Source organism: Coprinopsis cinerea (assembly GCF_000182895.1).
Source record: "Coprinopsis cinerea okayama7#130 chromosome 3 map unlocalized cont3.3, whole genome shotgun sequence".
In the NCBI taxonomy this organism is placed as follows: domain Eukaryota; kingdom Fungi; phylum Basidiomycota; class Agaricomycetes; order Agaricales; family Psathyrellaceae; genus Coprinopsis; species Coprinopsis cinerea.
In genome coordinates, this window is record NW_003307542.1 from 3,038,894 (window position 1) to 3,059,073 (window position 20,180).

Consider the following 20,180-nt stretch of genomic DNA (forward strand, 5'->3'; position numbering starts at 1 on the left):
TTGCCCGATGATGGGATTCGCATTCCTCTCTTTCTCGCCTCTGACTAGTTTGTTTATGCCTCTTTCTGACTTTGTGTAGGTGCAAAACCGCCTACAACTGCACATCCTACTTATGCCGTTAAAGTCGCTCCGGGGCACAACCTGACGTATAGCAACCGTCATGACAAATGACGAACCATGCCGCTTCTTAAGTGATTCTTGCATGGAATTCAAACATTCCAGTCATGGTGTATACCTGGTAGGGATTTCTTGCCCGCAGCCCCACTTCACGACCCCGCGCCACTTCTCGCGGAGCGCAAAGCGCAAAGCTCGGGAAGAACACAACTTTCCCCGCTATGCGCCAACATCCTTCTCACGTCTGTCTTCTGTGATGTTATCCGCCAAACCCGCCTCTGATTCCGTGGGTACGCACTTCTACTGGCCAGATCCCACACTTCCTATACTCTCCTTGCCATGATGATCACAACGAGTCCTTCTTGATTATAGGTGCCCCAAAGGAAGAGGCCATCTCACGATGAAAGCCATACCGTATCAAAGGTGATATTTTGGGTGATGGCTTTAATCAAGAAGTGTTCGTTGGTGGACTGCCTAGGTGACCCACAGTACTTATGCTCCGTGGCCATGAAGCTATGCCAGGTTTGTGAAATGGAGCGATGGTATGTAGTTAGACTCCTTTTGTTCGCAAGTGGGACGAAGAGGACGACTATTGGGGTGCCGCCTTCAAGAAGGGATCGGTAGGAGGGAGCACGTGGTGGGGAATAGTTGGAGGTCCTTCGACTGCGCCTTCCCTCTGTTTCGCTTCGCCCTCTTGCGATATCTGGGGCGTCTTGCAACTTTCTTCGAGCGATTGGGGCTTCGCTTCGGATGCTCCATCGCTACCTTTCTCCCCCTTCCCTGATTTACCAACTCTGAATTTTCGTCTGCGCATCAAGAAGAAGGCGAGAATTGCGATTCCGACGATGAGGATTACTGCATGAGTGGTCGACGGTGGGTAAATGGTGCTTTATGAGGCAGGGGAAAGGGTTTGACTTACTGCTGCAGAAGACGGAGACGAGAGCGATGACTAGGGTCTTATTGGGGCATTTCACCCTTTCGCCTCTACACAAGGATGGAAAGATGTCGGTCAATAAATAAGCATCGCTAGGGATTAACAATTACTTGCGTACGTTTCCAAGATATGACATACAGTCTTCCCCGCTTCCTTGGTAAAAATAACTGTTCTGCTCTTCTTTTTGTCGGATTTGGGTAAGAGGGAGGCGTCAACTTGGCTGATTAGGGTAAATAAGAGGGATAAGAGGAGGGATGATCTTTTGAGAATTGAAGCGAAATGTCTGTTCATCGTCGTGAAGATAGCAAGGAGAGTGAAGTTAAAGGAATGGAATGGGGACGTCGACAGCTACCGCAAAACTGGGGCCGGGGTGGGGGTAAGGAATCTCGAGCAGAATCATAATTCTCTACCCTTTAAATGAGGTTTTCTTTATAGATGCCTTGCAGGTTCCTGGTGCCTAGATCCGCGACTCGCAACATCTTGCCTCGCACTGCTTGATTGGGGCAGCTGGCTGGGCGCTTAGGGTTAGTGATGTGACGCCTTATGACTGCATGCAGCGGCCGCCCGTTGGGACGTTCCTGAAGGCTGGGAGCTTCGAAGCGGATGCATTGCCTAAGGGCGGTTGAAGGGTGGTGGCAAATTTAAAGACAGTAGTGCTTGGATCATGAACTTTGAAGTCCGAAAAATAGGCATTGGATTGCGGTCACTTATAGCTATATCCTTACGAAAGAGAGTGGCACTAGCTAGGGTAGGATTCATTGACTCGGATTATCGCAACGAATAGTGAAAATCTCCATTGAGCACAAGTGAAAGATCTTCGACCCGGTAACTATAGTTTGTTCCTCCGAGTCGATTCAATGCGGTAAATTCTATGCATGATAAACGCCTATCGGAGCTCTCTGCCCCTTCTCAGGTCTTCGATAATGCGAAAAGCCTATCGAACCTTTTGCCACTGTGGTTCTGACGTTCAAAGTTGCACGGGGGTTGCGCTCTCTCCATCAGAGATAGGGGCCTCAAGACCAAACGCGGCTATGCCCCGTGATTTGATGATATCGAGCACGTGCCAAGCCCCATCATCGGCACCGTCGGCGAGTCGCGAGAAGCCTAAGGTGGTCGGTCTGAACTCCAGGACCCAGCTTGGCTTTCGCCCTCAGCAAGGCCATCCAAGGTCATCTAGAACAATCATTTCGACGACATAAAACACCCTAAACTGAAGCCATCATGGGGAAGAACGACAAGAAGGAGAGAGAAGTGGGGCCCAACATCAACAACGTACCGAATCGCGACGTTCTCCAAAGGCTCAATTTTATGTACCAGGCGAGCGCCTATTTGCAGAGATGTGGGTTGGAAGGTCTTGAAGAGACCTCACAGCAGTCCTCGACCTCCAACTCGAAGGCTGAAGACGTTCAGTCCGCACAGCCAGGCCTAGGCCAAGAGCCTGGCGGATCGAAGTGTACCAACAAGAAGAGGAAGAAATCCAAATCCAGAAAGTCGACGAGCGAGATTTTGGATGACCTCGGGCAGTTCTATGCTCGCTCGATACCAACCGTGGCTCAAAGGACGACTCTGAAGATGTACGTGCTTTATATCGCGAAATTCGGAATATATTGACTCGTGTTCCAGCGATCCCTCTGTCAAACGGACATTATGCAAAGGGTGTAAAACAACCCTGATACCAGGAGTTTCTGTCGCTACGCGCCTACGCAGTACGTTGGTCCATATGCGAAAGATCTGGTTGAGAACCTCGGAGTTGACGACCCTCGTGTGCAGAGCTTTCATCGCACGGCCACGCTATGGTTTACAGGTGCTTGAATTGCAAAACCACGAAACGGATACCGGCTCCTCGAATCCCTGACGGGTCTCCCTCTCTCGAAACCGAGTCGGAAAAGTCTGTCACTAGGAAGCCAGCTCGCTTGCCGCCACTTTCCGAGCAAAGAGACGCTGGACATGTCCTATTCTGCGGAACTGAGAAGATCGAGCATCCAGAGGAAGAGACAACGGCCTAGGGGTCCGGTAACAGTGCCATCGCTGGCTAGACTTTCGTGGGTAATCTATACTAGAAGCTATTGGGGGTCCGCGTCTTGTCCTCACAAACGAAGGGTGTGTCCCAGCCAAGATCTAATCAGGAGCAAGCTGCTGTCATCACGATAACTGCCTCTAGTTGCGTCAAGATGTCCGCCGATCCCGCCCACGACCTGAGAAATCGCACTCCATTATCGACTCCTTCCCACTGTCGCCGTGCTATTCTATTCTCGTCGACTTCACTGATCGTGGACGATCACAGTGATCCAGCGAAAAACTGTCGCCACATGAAAAGCGGATTCTCCCAAAGTACCTTCGCGCCGCTGATATCATGATACGTCCGAACTGTTGTCCTTCTTTTTCACTGGCGCTATTTCCAGCATCGATTTTGGAGACCGTCTTAATCCTGGCATTCCCGGGAGCAATGGCTGCAGGCGAATATCTGTTCACCTTTGCTCACCCGATCCATTGCACGGTGGTATGTGCGTCTGTACATTCCAACTGCACATCCAATAGAAAGTACATCAAATTCACTGGAACGAAAAGGATATAACAAACTTCATACTATGTAGTAGTCCGATGGTATGTTGCCACCCATGCTGGCTCAGGCGTTGAATAAAAGGCCGTGGGCATGCACCCCTTGTCCATTTCTAATTCAAATCCCCTATTCAACGCCTCTACAACCCCACTGTGGCACGGCTCCTTTGCAAAGTCCAACACCGCCCGTTTAAGCACGGTCCGAGTGATACCCTGTACCCTGCCGCTGGAGTCCGGAGGATGGTAGGTGGCTCTTGGCCCTCTTGCAGCCACGAAGTTTAGAAGATAACGCGGTTTGAAGGCACGAGGCATCTGGAGAAGCTCTAGCGCCTCGAGATGTGGAAGATGGTCGTCCGAGGGGCAGTAAAACGGTAACAAGAACTTCCCAACAACGTTCTGCATGGAGCTTAACCTCAATGTCCGGAGGGAGGGAAGTAGTCGCAGTAATTGTACCAGATTATCGTCGGTGACATTCTCGCACGCGAGATGAAAGGTTACGAGGGATTGGGAGCAGTTGGAGGAGGTAATAAAGTCCTTGACGACGATCCCAATATCTTCCTCGGGACCATCGTCCAGGAGGTTGATGAAGAGATGAGTAAGTGACGACGTTTGGAGGGAGCGCAAAACGAGACTCGGGGGACGTTCCTCCTCAAGTGTGAGGGAGAGGGTTTTGAGCGCGGGGAGCTGAACCACCCCGATATTGTTTGTATCAGCGCCATCGCTACCGGATTCGATAACATCCTCGAGATCCATACACCTCCACACAAAGACAAAGCTGTCTAAATTGACACAGTGCCTCAACACTTCGGCAACGGCGGCGAAACTCCAAGTCGCAGTGAGCTCGAAATGGGTGAGGTTTTGAAGTGTTGAAGCGGGAAAACCCATGTGGAAGCTGGGGGAATTGGCCTCTTCATCATCCGTCGGGAATGCGATTTGCAATTCCTTCAAGTCCCGGACAGGAGGAAAACGGGCATGAGGCCTAGGGACACCCAATTTAGCGATGGAGATAGATAAGTGTTGGATCGAGTTCCACGCATCCGGAGCGGTGGACAACAACCTGTTGCCGAGAGCCTCTAGGCACGCTGGCGTCACGACCTCGAGGGAGAGGTGTTTCCAGGGATGTAGCTGCCTGATGATGCCATCCACGACAGAGTCTGCACATGCAGGGCAGGAGCCGCCGCACGAGTCGTTATCATCATCGCAATACATGCCAATTGCGGTGACGTAAGAGGTGCTTGAAATCGATAGTGATTTGGGCAGAGCCCCAGCTCGCTGAAGCCAGTTTTGAACTCGGGGAACATATCTGTCCCAGTTCATTAACCGCGATCGGGGGGAGTAAGAAGCGCCCTCCTGGAGAGAGAACGAGCGCCAGAGTCGCGGGGTCGCGAGAGCAGCCCTTCTCCAGCGCCTACAGACGTGGCTGAAAGCAAGAATTTCTCGCCTGTTCTCCGCATCGCCCTGCACGACTCGGAGCGCCCCAACGCGCTCGGCCTTTATCCGAGTCCCATGGGGGCCATTGTCCCTGCTGTCTCGCATTGGCGTGGTAGTTGGTTCGCTTGCCAGGAGGAAAATGTAGCCCAAAAGCTCGAGCGGGAGAGATCGGAGAAGTGATATCAAGTTCTTCTGTTTCTGGATTTCGATGCTGAGTCGCACGTTTTCGCCACGAATCTCTTCTACCTGACGAAGGAGAATGGCGAGCTGCTGGTCGTTGCGGGAGAGTCTAGATGTGAGGCCAGCGATATTCTCCTTGATCCTAGAAACTTCATCTTGGGGTAACGGCTCGTTGGTCGCGAACATGACTGCGCTGCGGAGCCAGAAGGTGAAGGAAGAGGAGAAAGCAACGTTCGCAACGCGTGCCTAGACGCGTTTGTCGGAAGGTTTCCTGGGTTTGATCCGACGGTGATTTTACCTTCGGCAACTCACGGCATGAGAGCAATCGTCTGTCGAGCTTTGTTGGAGATTGGTTGGAGACGTGCATCGGCGATGGGATTTACCTTTGTATTCCCGATCTCTCACATCCATAGGCAATCCGTAGGCCTCTCGTCTAAGTTCTCGATCGTGGTTCCGTCGCTTAAATTCGTCTATTACACTCGTTAAGGAAGACAGGCGATGGCATGCAGAGTATTGACTCGTGGTACATAAATAGTGAAGGTGAGGCGTCAATCGAATGGGCTAGTAGAATAAAACATCGTCGCAGGTATCAATGCCAGCAACTTTGGAGTGCTCCCGATAGACCAAGGGCCCAGGTCCCTGCCACGATGGCCGTCATTCCTGCGATGCACACTGTAGGGTGCTTCATATAGGGCGCTTTCTCTTCTCTCTTCTTTGAAGCTCGAGGGCCCGGGTGAGTGTCGCAAGGTCTCTGATTGGCATTCCAGTTTATGTGGTCTGCAGAGCCGCTCAGGTAATTGATATGTCATGGGATTGCACTTCTCGTTTGAAATCCTACGCACCATTGATGGAGATGTTCGCCGACGCATCGATGAAAGTACAATCATGGAACGCTAGATCGCGACAATTTGCGAAAGAGCCGGCACCCAGAGGTACATTCTCCCGACGGAACTCAGTGGACTGGATTGGGGTTGGGGTTGGCGGGGGCGGAGGTTCGGATCGAAATTCAGCACGCTCGCCGTCATCTTGCGGGCTGGGGATGGATCCATCACCAGACTGAGGCGAGCTCAGAGGGACTGGGAGGCTCTCTGAGTGCTGAGCGCTGTAATCACCGGAAGGCATTGGGGGTGATGAAGACGAGGAAAGGACCAATATGTTTGAGAACCTCAAAGAAACCGTCGGGTATGGTACTTATAACCTAAGTATTACAGCTTTTGTCTCGTTTCGTAGACCTCTTAACAAACCAGCTGGGAGTCCATTGGCCTCCAGATTGTGATAAGAACATCCAATGAGAGGCAGAGTCAAACGAGTTCAAGACGCTCACGGACACCTGTAGGGGATAATAACCAATGGCTTTCCGCGGTCGCGACCAATCTGGGCGTGCAAGAGTAGTCTTCTCGAGACTAGAACAGAATCTCGAGCGTCCAAGATTGAGGCAGTCAAAGGCGAGCTCCTTTGAACGGCCAATGAAAACGTGCTGTTCTCGCGTCAACTCATCCTATTGGTGGTTTGTTCGCATGAACAACGCCAGCGTTGGTGAGGCTATGCCCATACATGCTGTGACGATGGATTCCAATTCAGGCGATAGGCTGTTGCTGACATCTCGAAGTTTTAAAGTCCTTGTATCTCTTCGAGCGGTGTACTGCGCGTCCAGTCTCGGTGAGGTCTCGAACTCGGCCAAATGCACGCTACAGAGCGACAGAGCACCGATATGAAACACTGAATACCCGTAGTAAGGTGGATCTACGAGTGTACGAGAGTGTCATATTCTCTTTCACCTCTCTGAGTCTCAGCACCCAGGCCTTGGATCTCAGGCTAGCGTCATTTAGCACGGAAGCTAAGGTATGCTCCCTGTGCGGTACTCAATTTGGAAGGAGCCGAGCCCCTTTAGGAAATCTTGTCTTGGCTTTCGAAACCCCGCACGCGTGCACTGAACAGTACTACTTATACGGGAAGCATCATACGGGAAGCGTTTCCTCACACCCAGTCAACACGGGCGACAGGTTCGAGGCATCGTGTACTGGATTACGTATACGCCTACCAACACGTTGCACATCCGGCTTCACTGGTGATGTGCGGCTCGGGGCAACGGAAATCGCAAAATATTTGGGTGCGGCACCTCGAAAGTTGAGGTAACTCGAAGGTCCTTCAGGACGCGCCACCAAGCACCCCAAGGTCCCTCGACCCTCACCTCATGGAAAAATTAGGGACTTTATGGTGGCCGGATGATGTCCGTCCAAACCGTCAGAGCCACTCAATGCCTTCTCCTGAACAGTTGAAGCCGGGCTTATTGAATGATTGACCAACGGGGTACCAGTTTGAATCCGTAGGGCACGGAGTCCTCTTCCAAAGGCATTAAATTTGAAAATGTATGGGTACAAGTGGTGGACATGGTGGCAAGTCATTTATCTTCTCCCAATAGCAAAGGTATGTATGCATTAACTGGCGGTCGTTTCGTCGATCCCCACATCTACAGCTTTCGTATGATCAAGGATGTCACACAACTAACAAGAATGACCACGCCCAATATTCCTACAGGGGAAGAGACTATGTTATCCTCCGGGGAGGCCAACAGGCTCCTTGAGTCATTCAAAGGCTTGTTCACGCCATCTTCCTTCGCAGTGGAAGAATCCTCCATGCTGACCTTGCGGATCAGCATCTGGTCTTAGGGAAACCATCATCATCCATGCGGATCGCGGTTAGCACATTGAACACAAACCTTTAACATACGTCGGCGAGGCTTGGGTGAAATGGCAGTTGTTGAAAGTGAGATAGCGTGCGTGGTTGAAAGTGCTCTGGGCGACGGGGGTGTCGGTGCCACTCATAGTCGACCTGGTGCTATCCTCCACCGGCAATGCGCGGTGTACAGGGTGTTCTGGCACAATACCCTCCGGTTCCCTTGCAAATTGTGCCCTGAAAGGGTTTCTGTGTCTATATGCCATCGCGTTAAACTTCGTCGAGGAGTGGACAGGTGAGAAAAGCAGCGATGAATGAAGCTGAGGGTTGAGGCTGAACTAGGTCTGCGTCCCGTTTTTATCTGTTTTTCAGAATCTAAGAATAGAAGGGGCAAAAGACGGAGCACTGAGGCACAACATCAGATCTCAGTGCCGATCGATTGTAGCCACGGGGGTGTCCAACCCGGTGGCTTTTGTGTCAGCGCTCACCGACTGATGACAGGACCCCGGAAAGTATATGGGGAGGTTAGATTTCAAAACCGGAAAGCGTTTTTTTCCAATTTTATCAGGACAAAAATTCAACCTAGCGCCGAAATCCCAATTTTATCAGGACCATTGTACTAACCTCCAAAATTGGTCAAAAATGAACATTTTCCCTTCAATTTCAATGGTTTTCGCTCAGACTGGCCCTCTTTCGTCACCAATCCCCGACTACATCACCATCAGCCAATTCCAAGTCTCCGTCATCCTTCTTCCTCCCTTTCCACAATTTCAACGCCTTCTCAAGCTCCGTGGATTGCGTAGAGAGAGATCTGAAAAGTAGTAAAAATTCCTGGTCAAGAAGAAAGCCGCCATTGCACTGCAGGGTGATGGTCTTGGAGGGCAAGACTGTGAGGAACTGGATGTGGGGGATGAGAGCGAAATAATTGCTGTTAGTCCGAAGTGTAGCATCGGTTAAGGGAGTAAATGCGTTTCCGTGGCGGTTCTGGAAAGCCAAAAGCAACATCAACGACTAGGATTCGAACCTGCGACCTCTACATAATGCTCATTTGGGGCTCCTTGGCCAAGATTTTATCAGGACAAACGTCTAAGCTCGGACTCTCGACCCGATTTTATCAGGACAAACCAACTAAGATTTTCGCGCAAAATGACCAATTTTATCAGGAACTAAGGTAACATTCAGGCCAAAATTTCCGAATTTTATCAGGAATGCCAACTAACCTCCCCATATATTCTCCGGGGTCCTCTGATGACTGGCCACAGTACTGACATCGAAAATCGCCCTTTCAAAGTGGAGGCTGGTATTCGCTTTGAAGGTCGAACTTTCGGCGGGTTGGCTACAGTCACCCGCTGTAGTTTGGTCTCAATTCTCCTCCACGACGTACCATAGTATGGCCCATCGTCAGTACAGATGCAAAGAACGGTACATCACTGGCGCAAAAAGTTACGCTGGTGGCACATACTATAGCTGTCGGAAATTTAGGTTTCGCGACCTACTAGTAGCAGCAACCCTAAAATAGTCACAATGCTCAACGCCCAGGCTGTGTCGCCCATGGAACACGACCCGCAGCGCCCGATATGTAACGAAGGGGCGTCAATTTCATTTGCGGTTTCCTATTTTTCCAAGTCGACGTCCCAGCTGAATCCACGCCATACTCGGAGCTTGACTACCCAGGTTGAGCGCACAGCTATTACGGGAATGCTGAGGCGCTAAGCCTCGACAACCCACTGTGGACAAATTCAAACCCCAAAGCGATGGATATCAGACCCCATCACAAACACTCTACATGCCAACGGCAATCGAAGCCAAATCCTGTTCGAGCAAGCGAGCCGGGCAGAAAATGGTGTGCAGAGCTAACGTCACAAATCGGGTGAAGAGCATAGAGCCACCGGCATGTCGTCGTGGACTCGGAATGCGCGTTCGTCCGGGAAGATATTCAGATTAAACTGGCAATGTATATATAAGTACGTACATAGCGGAGTGGGTGTTTTCCACACCGTATGGATGGTGCGCTCAGCGTTGTAGAACGGAAGACCTGTAACGCTTTTTGAAAACGTCTTTGACCCTGATTGTTGATGTCTGTATCTGTCTTGACAGGGCAGGGAACTGCTGTGGCCAAGTGTTGCAGGCTTCTAACGAGTTACCGCCTTTGACAGTTGGAGCAACAGCGCTAGCAGCCAAGCATAAATCGTATGCTAGGGCCTTTGCTCGTACTCCCCCTGCTGAGCTTGGTCATTCCCCCTTCTCCTTCTTGCCCATCTACTATCAATGTCATAACCTGATGCAAACGAATTTAGCGCCCAAATGCAAGCCACGTGCCATCCACGTGCCCACTTTTTTCGCGATCGGTGTGCCAAGCTGAAATAGAATCTGCCTCAGGCTTTCTGACCTTCCTCAAGGTCAATTTTGAACTCTGGTTTCGTCTCTCGCTCTTTTCTCTCTGTCTCTCTCTTCTTCAAAACGTCACATTAATAGGACTCTATAACGGGGCCTATTTGATATACCAGCAGCCGATAGTTGGCTGTGAACGACTGTGGTAATACAGCACTACGAATTGGGGATTTGAAGATTTAGAGAAGGGAAAATGGTTTCTTTCCAGTGCGTGTTTGGTTTTCTTTTGTGTTTATACGAATGACTTACAGAAATCCTCTGGAATCTCTTCTCTGTAACCTCCCAATGTCGTCGTCCCTTATTGATCGGTCTGTCCATGCTGCTCGCCTACCGACACCACGATCCATCCATCTGCATTATCTGCATTCTGCTCTGCTCTGATCGTGGGCTCGGTTCGACCTCTGCAGATGTCATAGTCAGTCTTTCATTCCCCTGCATAATGCGTGATTTGGTGCAACGGCTAACTTTGCTAGTGTTTCTTTCTTCCTGGATATCGGTATTTTCTCCGTGTTGATTCGAATGGACTATCTTCTGGATATGTTAAACCTCCCTGGGCTCATACGCTAACCATTGCCTGGTCGTCTTCCGCCCTCGATACTCGTCTTCCAATTCGTACCACACACCGATTCGAACCTCCAAAAACGAAATAACCCCCCGACCTCCGACTCTCCAACCTCTACTCAACCTCTATATAACCTTCAACCCCCATCCAGGCTGCGGCGACGTCGTCAAAAAGCCCAAACTCGACCAACACGCCGGCCGATGCCACGGCGGGTTCGACTGCATCGACTGCTCCAAAACGTTCAACACCCCCGGCGAGTGGAAGGGCCATACGAGTTGTATTAGTGAAGCGGAGAAGTATCAGAAGAGTTTGTATAAAGGGCCGAAGGTGAGTCCTTGTTTTTTGTTTGACTTTTTTGGTGGGATTTTTGTTGGGATTTTGTTGGGATTTTGTTGGGTGGGAGGTGTGGCTATAGGTGGGAGGTGTGGGTAGGCGTCGGGATGGGGGTCGGTCGGGGTTGGAGGGTTCTCAGTCGAAGTTGGGGTTACACCCATGTAATCTACAATACCGTCGTCGTGGTTTGCCTCGCCCCTGCTACACATTGCAGCGTTCCAAACGACCCTACCTTCTCTCTCACACACACCTTCGCTCCCCCTCCCCCTCCTCCTCCTCCTCTCTCCACACGCTTCTTGCACAGACACGAAATACTGACCCTTCCTTTCGCCATAGACCGGTGGACGCGACGGCCAATCCAACTTCAACAACAACCAACGCGGAGGGCGGGGCGGAGGACGGGGAGGACGGGGTGGTGGTCGAGGGGGGTTCAACAACAACAGCAACCACAATAACAGCTGGAACCGGAACCGCGAGCCTGTGAACAGAGGGACGGGCGCGAACCATATGCCCCTTGGCGCGCCTACGCGGATGTCCCCTGTGACACCTTCGCCTACGGAGAGTGATGTAGAGGGGAAGGGTAAGGGTGGTGTTAGTGGTGCGAATGGTGCGAATGGGGTGAATGGGGTGGAGAAGAAGAAAGGATCGGATTCGCCATTGAAGGGTGTAGTTGAGAAGAGGAATGAGACGCAGGAGGATGGGAAGGAGAAGGAGAGTAAGGAGAAGAAGGAGAAGAAGGAGAAGAGTAAGAAGCGGAAAGCTGAGGATGAGGAGGTGAGTGTCTTGTCTTGTTTTTCTCGTCTTCGATCTCGTAGGATGCTCATCGGTTGTTGTAAAGTCATCGCCAGCACCCAAAAAGACCAAGCTCGATTCGTCTGCTGAGGCCGAGTCGAGTGACAAGTCGAAAGAAAAGGAGAAGGAGAAGGAAAAGTCGAAAGACAAGAAAGACAAGAAGGAGAAGAAGGAGAAGAAGAAGGAAAAGTCCAAATCCGTAGAGCTGCAGGGAGGCTCAACAGAGGCGGCAGACGGTTCGGAGAAGAAAAAGTCGAAGAAGGACAAGAAAAAGTCGAAATCGCCGGAAGAGTCGACGACGACGGAGGGTGCGGAGGTGGCGAAAGGGAGCGTGGAGGATGGGGAGAAAAAGGAGAAGAAGAAGGGTAAAGAGAAGAAGAAAGAGAAGAAAGAGAAGAAGAGCAAGGAGAAGGAGGGTGGGGAGGATAAGATGGACGTGGACGAACCGGCGAGAGAGAGCGGGGAGGTGAAGGAGAAAGAGAAAGGGAAGAAGGAGAAGAAGAAGAGTAAGAAGGAGAAGAAAGAGGAGAGATCGTAGTCTTTGTCGACCTTCCTCACATCTATACTCACTTCCTCATACCCCCGGCGAGACCTTGGATACAAGGTCACAAAAATCCTCTTGAACGAGGAAAACACATACATACCTACTGTTATATTGACTTGCGGTACATACATACGTTTGTTCTTGGGTTACATCTATGTTGTATACATCCATTCGTACCTCGTGTCAGAGTCAAATGACCGCGCCAGTGGACATTGATTTTGATTTGCAGCGCGGGGCCAGGCACCCGACCAAGAGGCACGTGGTTCACACCCCTAACTCGGCCAAGCGTAAATCGATTGTATCAATAACCACCATCACCAACCAATCCCAGCACTCTTCAACACCCAACTTCTCTTCCTCAACAACCCTCTTCTTCTCGTTGTTCCATTACGACTTTCGACTCGTTCGCCCTACGACGACCAGCTAGACTCGCAGAAGAGTGTTCGTCCAGCTTCGAGTTTCATCGATCGAGATAACGAGGCTCAAGGGGTTGCACTACTAGTTACCAGTACCACCAGCCTGAGTTTGGAGAGTACAACACGACAGAACAGATACGACACCTGCTTTTTTGAAGGATTAGGAGGAAAGGATGCAAGCTCTTCAGGTTTGTTTCTATACATTCTAGATCGAACGATGACTTGCTAATGGTGGTTTCTGGCATGGATGTGTAGTCCCATTTGTTCGCTGTGCGCGAGTACTTGAGTCCAGTACGTTTTTTCCCCAGCGTCGTTTGCTTGGTTGGTTAGGAGAGGCGAGTGGAGGGTGCTATCGTCGATGTCAGCAGTCAGGGCGAGTTCATGCATCCATCGACCACCACGCAGTTGGAGACAGCGACAGCGACGCCCCTCCTCCGTCTCTCGACAACCAATGTTCAGCGGGGGGTGATGAGTGTACTGATCACCTCTCCTCCCACCTCTCCAGGTCCTCAAGGAAAGCAAGTTCAAGGAACACGGGCGTATCACACCTGGTGCGTTCCTCTCCCTCCCTCTTCCCTCGCAGAACGCGGACAGCGAAACTGATCGTCGACTACTACAGAGGAATTCGTAGCATCGGGCGATTTCTTGGTGTACAAGTTCCCAGTTTGGTCTTGGTGAGTCGTCGTTTCCTGTGGGTTTCTTGTGGCGGGACTCGATTCTGTGTGACGGGGCGGGGGGCCAGCAGAGAGGGGAACGGGCCAGCCACTTGGAGGATACCCAGGTCGATCGATAGGGAGGCGCCCGTCCGATGGTCAGTCCGTCGGTCGGTCGGTCGATTGCGACCCGCTTCGGCGTCGGCGCTGTGGGATGCATATTTGTGACTAGGTACCACCATGCCAACCCAATCCAGATCCAGGCCCGCTCGATACGGGAGGATGCTCGTTATGGTTGGTGTGTGGGCGCTAGACCCGTGCCTCGTGCACCGGATGGATCTTTCATTATGCTTTCACGGGTCAATCTGCAACGCGCGTCTCTTGATCCTCGTCCAGGATTCGCGTGGAGCCCGATGGTCGATCTTCGCCGGGGCGCTGCATTGCATAGTACCCCACGTCGATCTTATCACGCTTCATCAGCGTGTTCTGTTCCGTTGCGTGTGCCTGCCATATTAATACTCGCGCCCCACCCCCACACCGTTATCGTATCAATATCAGCATCACGATCACCCCTCACTCATAACACGATATACTGACCAAAACCATTCCAACAGGGAAAAAGGCGACCCCTCCAAAACCCGCGACTTTCTGCCCGCCGACAAGCAATACCTCGTAACACGGGGCGTACCCTGCCTCCGGCGCGCCCAATCACTCGCCTACACCGACGCCGACGAGGACGCTGAGCGACTCGTCAACTTCTCCGGGGACGAGCCTACCACCTCCACCCCCGCGGCCTCCTCCTCTGGCGGCAAGAGCAAGGACAAAGACAAGAACGCTGCTGCTGCTGACGATGACGATTGGGTCGAGACGCATGCGGGACGGAAGGTGACGCAGCCTGGTACGCTTGGTGCTGGGGAGGGGCTTGGTGAGATCCCGGATGTGGATGACGAGGATGACGATGATGGGCTTTCGAAAGGGATGGGTGGTGTTTCGTTAGGCGGAGCAGGAGGGGGAGTGGGGGGAGGACAGGGTGGTGCGCAGGAGACGCCTGATTTGGATGATATACCTGATATGGAGGAGGATTTGGAGGAGGCTGATGAGGCTACTGCTACCAAGCCTGCTGCGGCGGCGCCTGCTGCGGGGGCGGCGAAGACGAGTGCGGTGGTTGAACCGGCCAAGACGAACCTTTTGCAAGTCCGGACGTATGATGTTATGATCACGTATGACAAGTATTACCAGACGCCTAGGTTGTGGTTGATCGGGTACGACGAGGTGCGTTGTATCCCCTCTCCTTTCCATCCCCTCTCTCCACCTACCGAATTAATCTAACCCTTCTCAACCCGGATAATAGAACCGCACCCCTCTCACCCCCCAACAAATCTTCCAAGACATCTCGGCTGACCACGCGCAAAAGACGGTCACGATTGAGCAGTTCATCCATTCTACCTCGCTCCAAGCTGCGAGTGTGCACCCGTGCAAGCATTCGAGTGTGATGAAGAAGATTATTGAGAGGATGAATGATAAGGTTGTGGCTGAGCAGTTGGCTGCGAAGGAGGCCAAGGAGAAGGCTTTGGGTGGTGCTTCTGGTGCGTAACCCTCTGTTCGGTTTTTCACAGTGTTGTTTTCTGACCATTTGATCGATACAGGCAAAGACGCGAAAGAACCCAAAGAAAAGAAGAAATGGTTGTTTGGACGTAAATCGAGTGGCGGGAAGGAGGCGTCCTCGTCGTCTTCTGCAGCAGGTGCAGCTGGGGATGATAAGGATAGCGATGAGCCTGAAGGCATGAGGGTTGATTTCTATCTTGTGGTTTTCCTCAAGTTTATTGCGAGTATTGTGCCGACTATTGAGGTTGATAGTACTACTTCGTTTTAGGTGGGAGGTGGGATGTGGAAAGTGGAAGGGGCTGATGGTGGAAGGGAGTGGAATAAACGTGTTGAAGGTGTACTCTCTTTTTTTTGTAATCGATTTTTTCCTCTGTACTACTATTACTTTGTCCCATTTTTTTGATACTACTACTAACGTCATTACTAGAAATCCAAAGTCGATTTTCTTTCAATTCTCTTACCGCGCCTTGTTTTTGTTCCTATCATTCTATACAACTCGCATACATTCATTCTTTCATACACACAGTTCTCCGATCGAGCATACCAATTCCATATGATTGTTTTCACTCTGGTTGGTGGGGGAGTAGATGAGAGCATTATATTCCTTGAGATCCGAGTAGCCGATAACTTCTATTAGATTCCTACCAACCGCGCTTAGGCGACCAGAGTCTTGGGGAAGCCATCCTTGCCCAACAAACTCTCCTCATCACCCAACCTCCTCGGTCCATCGCCGACCTTGGTATGAATCAAACCCTTGACGGCACCAACCTCCCTAACCACCGCGACCTTCTCATTGAACCCCTCCGGAACTTGTGCGACTTGGTTGATATCGGCCACACCTCCTCCGAGAACCTGGAGGTTATCCTTGAACTCGCCCGCCTTTTGCGGGAAGTACTTGACGATGAGCTGGATCACCTCTTTGACGTTCTTATCGAGTGTGTAGATGACAGCGTTGGGACCGGCGTCGTACGTATACGCCGCTTTGTATCCCTCGCCCTTCTCCAATGATACACGGTTAAGTTCGACGATGAGGGCGATGATCGCGCGCGAGACGTCGTTCATGTAAAAGATGGGTGGTTCGGTGTCGAGCGCGACGGCGTGGAACGAGTTGGAGTCGGCCATCGTGATCCTCGCGAACGAATCGAAATCCTTCTCCTTGATCGCCCTAATCATCTCGTCCATCCTCCGGGGCACGACATCCTTGATTCGGTGCTGCAACAGAGTCGACGTCTCGACGGTGCGCTGCATGCCGGCTGTGGAGCTCGTCCCCTTCTTGTCGTCGCTGACGACGCAGATGAGGGCGTGCATCTCGGGCCAGTGCGCTTCGTCGGCGATTTGGACGGCGAGCGAGTCGGTGCCGGTGGGGGTGGAGCCCATCTCCCAGGCCACGAAGCCGCCGAAGAGGGAGCGGCAGGCGGAGCCGGAGCCTTGACGCGCGATGAGGGAGAGGGTGGAGGGCGAGGTGAGCGGCGGGGTCAGAGTGTAGAGGTGGGCGAGGGAGGAGACGAGCGCGGCGAAACCGCTTGCGCTTGATGCGAGCCCGGCGGCGGTGGGGAAGTTGTTGTAGGAGGCGATGTGGACTGGGAGAGTTGAGAGCTGACATTATACATGTGAGGATTTTGGGTAGATGAGACGTTTGAATGAATGAATAAGGCACCTTGGGAGCATTAGCATCTTTATCCTCCACCAATTCCTTCCTCAGTTTCTTCATCTCGCGGATACACGTCTCTAGTCTCGATCCGGGTTTGATAACATCCTCCTGTCCGTTGAGCCATAGGCGATCTTTGTCGAAGGAGGACGAAGCGCGGGATGTGGTCGTGGATCGGAGGTGGTCCTGCGAGAGGGTGACGGAGAGCGAGGAGTTGGTGGGCAGGATGAGTGAGGTGTCGCGTTTACCCCAGTATCTGAACGATGTCGAGTATTAGATCTCAATCATGGATAGAGAGAGAGAGAGAAGAGCGCACTTGATGACGGCGATGTTGACTGGCGCAGAGGCAGTCGCTTCGTAGATCGGCTCTGACATGATTTACTAGATCTACAAATACTCTTCAATATTTCAGATCATCGCCCTCTTCTTGAAAACGCGTACCTTTACACAGCGAGGAGGAGGAAGAGATGATGGACGATAGAGCAAGGATGATTGGACCACGGAAAAAGAAGCCAAGCCTTCAGGACCCCTGTCGCTTTTATATGTATTCCGCCGCCTCCGAGCGCGGGATGGTACGAGATTCTAATCATTCCCCATCCATCCATCATGTCTTTTAAATCTATATCTCAGCTGAAGAACTACTATACTTACTACTCCGAGTAATGGATTATGAAGAGACTCCTTGGAAAGCGGGGTATGCATGCAGTCAATGATACCATGGTGGAAGCCATTGCGACGACGGGTTTTGGACGCGTCCGCTGTCATTGAGAGACGGGTAAGCACTGCATCTTCTTTACGGAGGGATGGGTTGTGTCGGTTCGGAGAATCCGATTTGTGTCAAGTGTTTCCTGTAAACTCTACCTCGCTCCGTGCCCTTCTGGTCTGAGCCGAGGATGCATAGAGAAGGGAAGGGGGAATGGCAGCAGCGAGAATCGAACGCGCGACGCGTTCATGATCAGCGATGATGATCTTATCTCGAGAGCCCCTATCTTGGCGAGAACAAAGGCTCTCAGAAGAACTTTAAACTTGCCTTCAAGCTTTCAAGACTCGAAAGAGGGAGAGTGAGAGAGGGAAAGGAGAGTTGTTTAGTTTCAGAGGCGCGGAAGCAAAAAGAATTAGGATGGTCGCCAATGTTCTTCCTGCCATCTGCCTTGAAGTTGCGCTGGCAGGTGTGTACCGAGATACGTGCCCTTAATCCATCTGAAGAGCCAGTGATCCGACTGAGAAAGAGGCAGCTTAAAAAAGCAAGAAAAAAGCAACATTGCACTGACATTCCTTCTAGCCGACTCGAACGACTGACCTCGTCATAATCCGCGGATGGACGTACTAGTGACGCGCTCTACCAACTGAGCTAAGAAGGAGATGCTAAGAGGTGCTGTTGTATGTTTCAGTTCGAGCCTCCCTCTTGACGTTCGCCTTTGCTTGCCCAGTGCTCTTCTTGTGGGCTACAGAAGCTCCAGATATGTACAAGTGTCAAGCAACTTTACCATTTCGATCATGACCGTCGCCAAGCCTAAAGGCAGGTTCCGGTCGAAGTTGGCCATTACAACTTCGCTAGGTTCGTGCTCCGTACTTCCCACATGCAGGGCGGTGTTTGAATCGCGGAATTTGGAACATATAGTCCTACTGTATCTACCCTCCCTTTTCAAACCTTCCCTTCAGTATGTCAAAACACACCTACGGTGCTGCCCCTTACGATGAACAACACATCGCATACCCAAACCGCCATGACATGCACAACCATACCGACAACAACCATGGGTACAACAGCATACAGCTTGGTGACCCAGACGGCATCGGGAATGGCGTCGGCACCCCCAATCAAGTCATGGCCAATGATCCCCAGCTCCCCTTTGACGCGTGTATGTTTGCGTATGGTCGCGGATTCACTTTCAACCACTGTAAATTCACTCTGGGTACGTACTTCACTTCCCAATCTCCACTCCAAGAGGAGAAGAAAAGCTCAGTCATATTCTTCTTCCATACTCCTGCAGACCACATATCCGTCCCCAACGCTACCCTGCGAGGTGACACGCCTGATCAACGACGTCCAGCTACCAGCAATCATGTCAACGACCATCCTGAAGACAAGAAGAAAGATCCCGGGAACAACATAGATTGGACCCCCATCGCGGTCGGAGCTGCATTGCTCGTCCTTGCCGGGGGTTGCATCGCATTCTCTACCACACGCAAGCTCGCATGGAGGCCCATGTGGACCGGACTTTAGGGTCAGCATTAACACTTTCCTGTATAATTTGAACCCCCCTTCCATTCAGCAATATGTACCACTCTGTTTAGTTGCTCTCGTTCCTCCATGCACGTCCATGTTGTATTTAAAGCTGAATTGTGATATGTTACGCACTCCGTGAAAAAGTCCGAATTCCTCGAACCTCTTTAGCGCCCGAGCGCTCGCCGCGTAAGCTTAAGTAACTCGCGGAGTTTGAAATCATTTCTGAGGGCCAGTCCATCTCCCCTTGGGTGCGGAGCCCTTTTCATGATGCGAATCCCGAGTTCCGACGTCCATATCTGAACGACAGCGTTCGCCTAAGGGTTTACTTGTAGTGTACAATCGTGGTTGATCAAAGCGAGGGGCGCCCCCGGGCCGAACAACGAAAAAGCCGTCGTCAGTTGGCCACTTTCCGGCGCGCCAATCCCAATCCACAAGGTATGAATATTAATGCTATGCACGCTCTGTTGGTTGATTCAGCCTCAGCGCTCGCGAGAGGCTCGAAGTTCCGCCGCACCGCCTAGTCAGTACGAAGAATTGACTTCACCATGTATCCTCAGACCATTCCTGAAGGACAGGCCATCGATAAGGCTCAGATAGGCAAGTTGACGGCATACTGGTAGACAACGTGCTCTGCTCATGGTTTGCAACGAGGGACAACCCGTCGCATCTGCTCAACTTGGAAAAGACCCACGTCAGAGATATCTTCTCCGAGGGTCGATTGGTGCCCGTTGAAGACTTATGTTCTGGGAACATATCAGATAAATATAGTAAGCATCGTCGACATTAGGGTGAACGAGGAGAAGCAAAACAACTCCGTCTTCTAGAAGCGAACGGAATTCCCGTGTATAGTTGAAAGCTAGTTTGACAACCGACGTTCTTTGAGAATGATAAGCCTTGTACGGGGAACAGGAAGCTGCGTGGTGATCGTGGTGGACTGCGCAGCGGGAAAAATGCTCGATAATAGGGTTCAAAATATGAATATATTTGGGACACCACTGACAGTCGCTCTGGGGGCACTGAATCGATCAAATTAACAGCGCTCATAAGAGCATACCCTGGCATTTAGCCCTAAACCTTTATAATTCTCTTCCAATATTTATTATAGATTCTAC

At 51.5% G+C, this 20,180-nt stretch overlaps 9 protein-coding genes and 1 non-coding gene across 10 annotated transcripts; 4 read left to right on the forward strand and 6 right to left on the reverse strand.

Moving 5' to 3' along the window:
• Nucleotides 1-703: 703 nt before the first annotated feature.
• Nucleotides 704-1,339, reverse strand: CC1G_02292 (hypothetical protein; the record flags this gene model as incomplete). Its single annotated transcript, XM_001830789.1, has 3 exons — nucleotides 704-969; nucleotides 1,034-1,098; nucleotides 1,167-1,339. 3 exons carry the CDS (start codon nucleotides 1,337-1,339, stop codon nucleotides 704-706), a joined length of 504 nt encoding a protein of 167 aa, XP_001830841.1.
• Nucleotides 1,340-2,269: 930 nt separating this feature from the next.
• CC1G_02293 (hypothetical protein) lies at nucleotides 2,270-3,054 on the forward strand (the record flags this gene model as incomplete). Its single annotated transcript, XM_001830790.1, has 3 exons — nucleotides 2,270-2,622; nucleotides 2,672-2,754; nucleotides 2,819-3,054. 3 exons carry the CDS (start codon nucleotides 2,270-2,272, stop codon nucleotides 3,052-3,054), a joined length of 672 nt encoding a protein of 223 aa, XP_001830842.1.
• Nucleotides 3,055-3,634: 580 nt separating this feature from the next.
• Nucleotides 3,635-5,404, reverse strand: CC1G_02294 (hypothetical protein; the record flags this gene model as incomplete). The annotated part of the gene is made up of 1 exon (XM_001830791.1): nucleotides 3,635-5,404. One exon carries the CDS (start codon nucleotides 5,402-5,404, stop codon nucleotides 3,635-3,637), a length of 1,770 nt encoding a protein of 589 aa, XP_001830843.1.
• A 648-nt stretch (nucleotides 5,405-6,052) lies between these two features.
• On the reverse strand, nucleotides 6,053-6,340 carry CC1G_02295 (hypothetical protein; the record flags this gene model as incomplete). Its single annotated transcript, XM_001830792.2, has 1 exon — nucleotides 6,053-6,340. One exon carries the CDS (start codon nucleotides 6,338-6,340, stop codon nucleotides 6,053-6,055), a length of 288 nt encoding a protein of 95 aa, XP_001830844.2.
• A 1,348-nt stretch (nucleotides 6,341-7,688) lies between these two features.
• CC1G_02296 (hypothetical protein) lies at nucleotides 7,689-8,160 on the reverse strand (the record flags this gene model as incomplete). The annotated part of the gene is made up of 2 exons (XM_001830793.2): nucleotides 7,689-7,882; nucleotides 7,938-8,160. The coding sequence occupies 2 exons, from the start codon at nucleotides 8,158-8,160 to the stop codon at nucleotides 7,689-7,691; spliced, it is 417 nt and encodes a 138-aa protein (XP_001830845.2).
• Nucleotides 8,161-10,601: 2,441 nt separating this feature from the next.
• Nucleotides 10,602-12,510, forward strand: CC1G_02297 (hypothetical protein; the record flags this gene model as incomplete). The annotated part of the gene is made up of 4 exons (XM_001830794.1): nucleotides 10,602-10,668; nucleotides 10,999-11,174; nucleotides 11,517-11,954; nucleotides 12,019-12,510. 4 exons carry the CDS (start codon nucleotides 10,602-10,604, stop codon nucleotides 12,508-12,510), a joined length of 1,173 nt encoding a protein of 390 aa, XP_001830846.1.
• Nucleotides 12,511-13,018: 508 nt separating this feature from the next.
• On the forward strand, nucleotides 13,019-15,458 carry CC1G_02298 (autophagocytosis associated domain-containing protein; the record flags this gene model as incomplete). The annotated part of the gene is made up of 7 exons (XM_001830795.2): nucleotides 13,019-13,120; nucleotides 13,188-13,223; nucleotides 13,438-13,483; nucleotides 13,552-13,606; nucleotides 14,200-14,857; nucleotides 14,937-15,171; nucleotides 15,232-15,458. Exons 1-7 carry the CDS (start codon nucleotides 13,106-13,108, stop codon nucleotides 15,456-15,458), a joined length of 1,272 nt encoding a protein of 423 aa, XP_001830847.2. The 5' UTR covers nucleotides 13,019-13,105.
• Nucleotides 15,459-15,844: 386 nt separating this feature from the next.
• Nucleotides 15,845-17,332, reverse strand: CC1G_02299 (diphosphomevalonate decarboxylase; the record flags this gene model as incomplete). Its single annotated transcript, XM_001830796.2, has 4 exons — nucleotides 17,280-17,332; nucleotides 17,155-17,225; nucleotides 16,848-17,094; nucleotides 15,845-16,786 (listed from the first exon to the last, which is right to left on the reverse strand). Exons 2-4 carry the CDS (start codon nucleotides 17,211-17,213, stop codon nucleotides 15,845-15,847), a joined length of 1,248 nt encoding a protein of 415 aa, XP_001830848.1. The 5' UTR covers nucleotides 17,214-17,225; nucleotides 17,280-17,332.
• Nucleotides 17,333-18,110: 778 nt separating this feature from the next.
• On the reverse strand, nucleotides 18,111-18,199 carry CC1G_20065. The gene has a single exon. It is a non-coding gene; the product is annotated as a tRNA-Thr (tRNA).
• A 302-nt stretch (nucleotides 18,200-18,501) lies between these two features.
• Nucleotides 18,502-19,065, forward strand: CC1G_02300 (hypothetical protein; the record flags this gene model as incomplete). The annotated part of the gene is made up of 1 exon (XM_001830797.2): nucleotides 18,502-19,065. One exon carries the CDS (start codon nucleotides 18,502-18,504, stop codon nucleotides 19,063-19,065), a length of 564 nt encoding a protein of 187 aa, XP_001830849.2.
• Nucleotides 19,066-20,180: the final 1,115 nt, after the last annotated feature.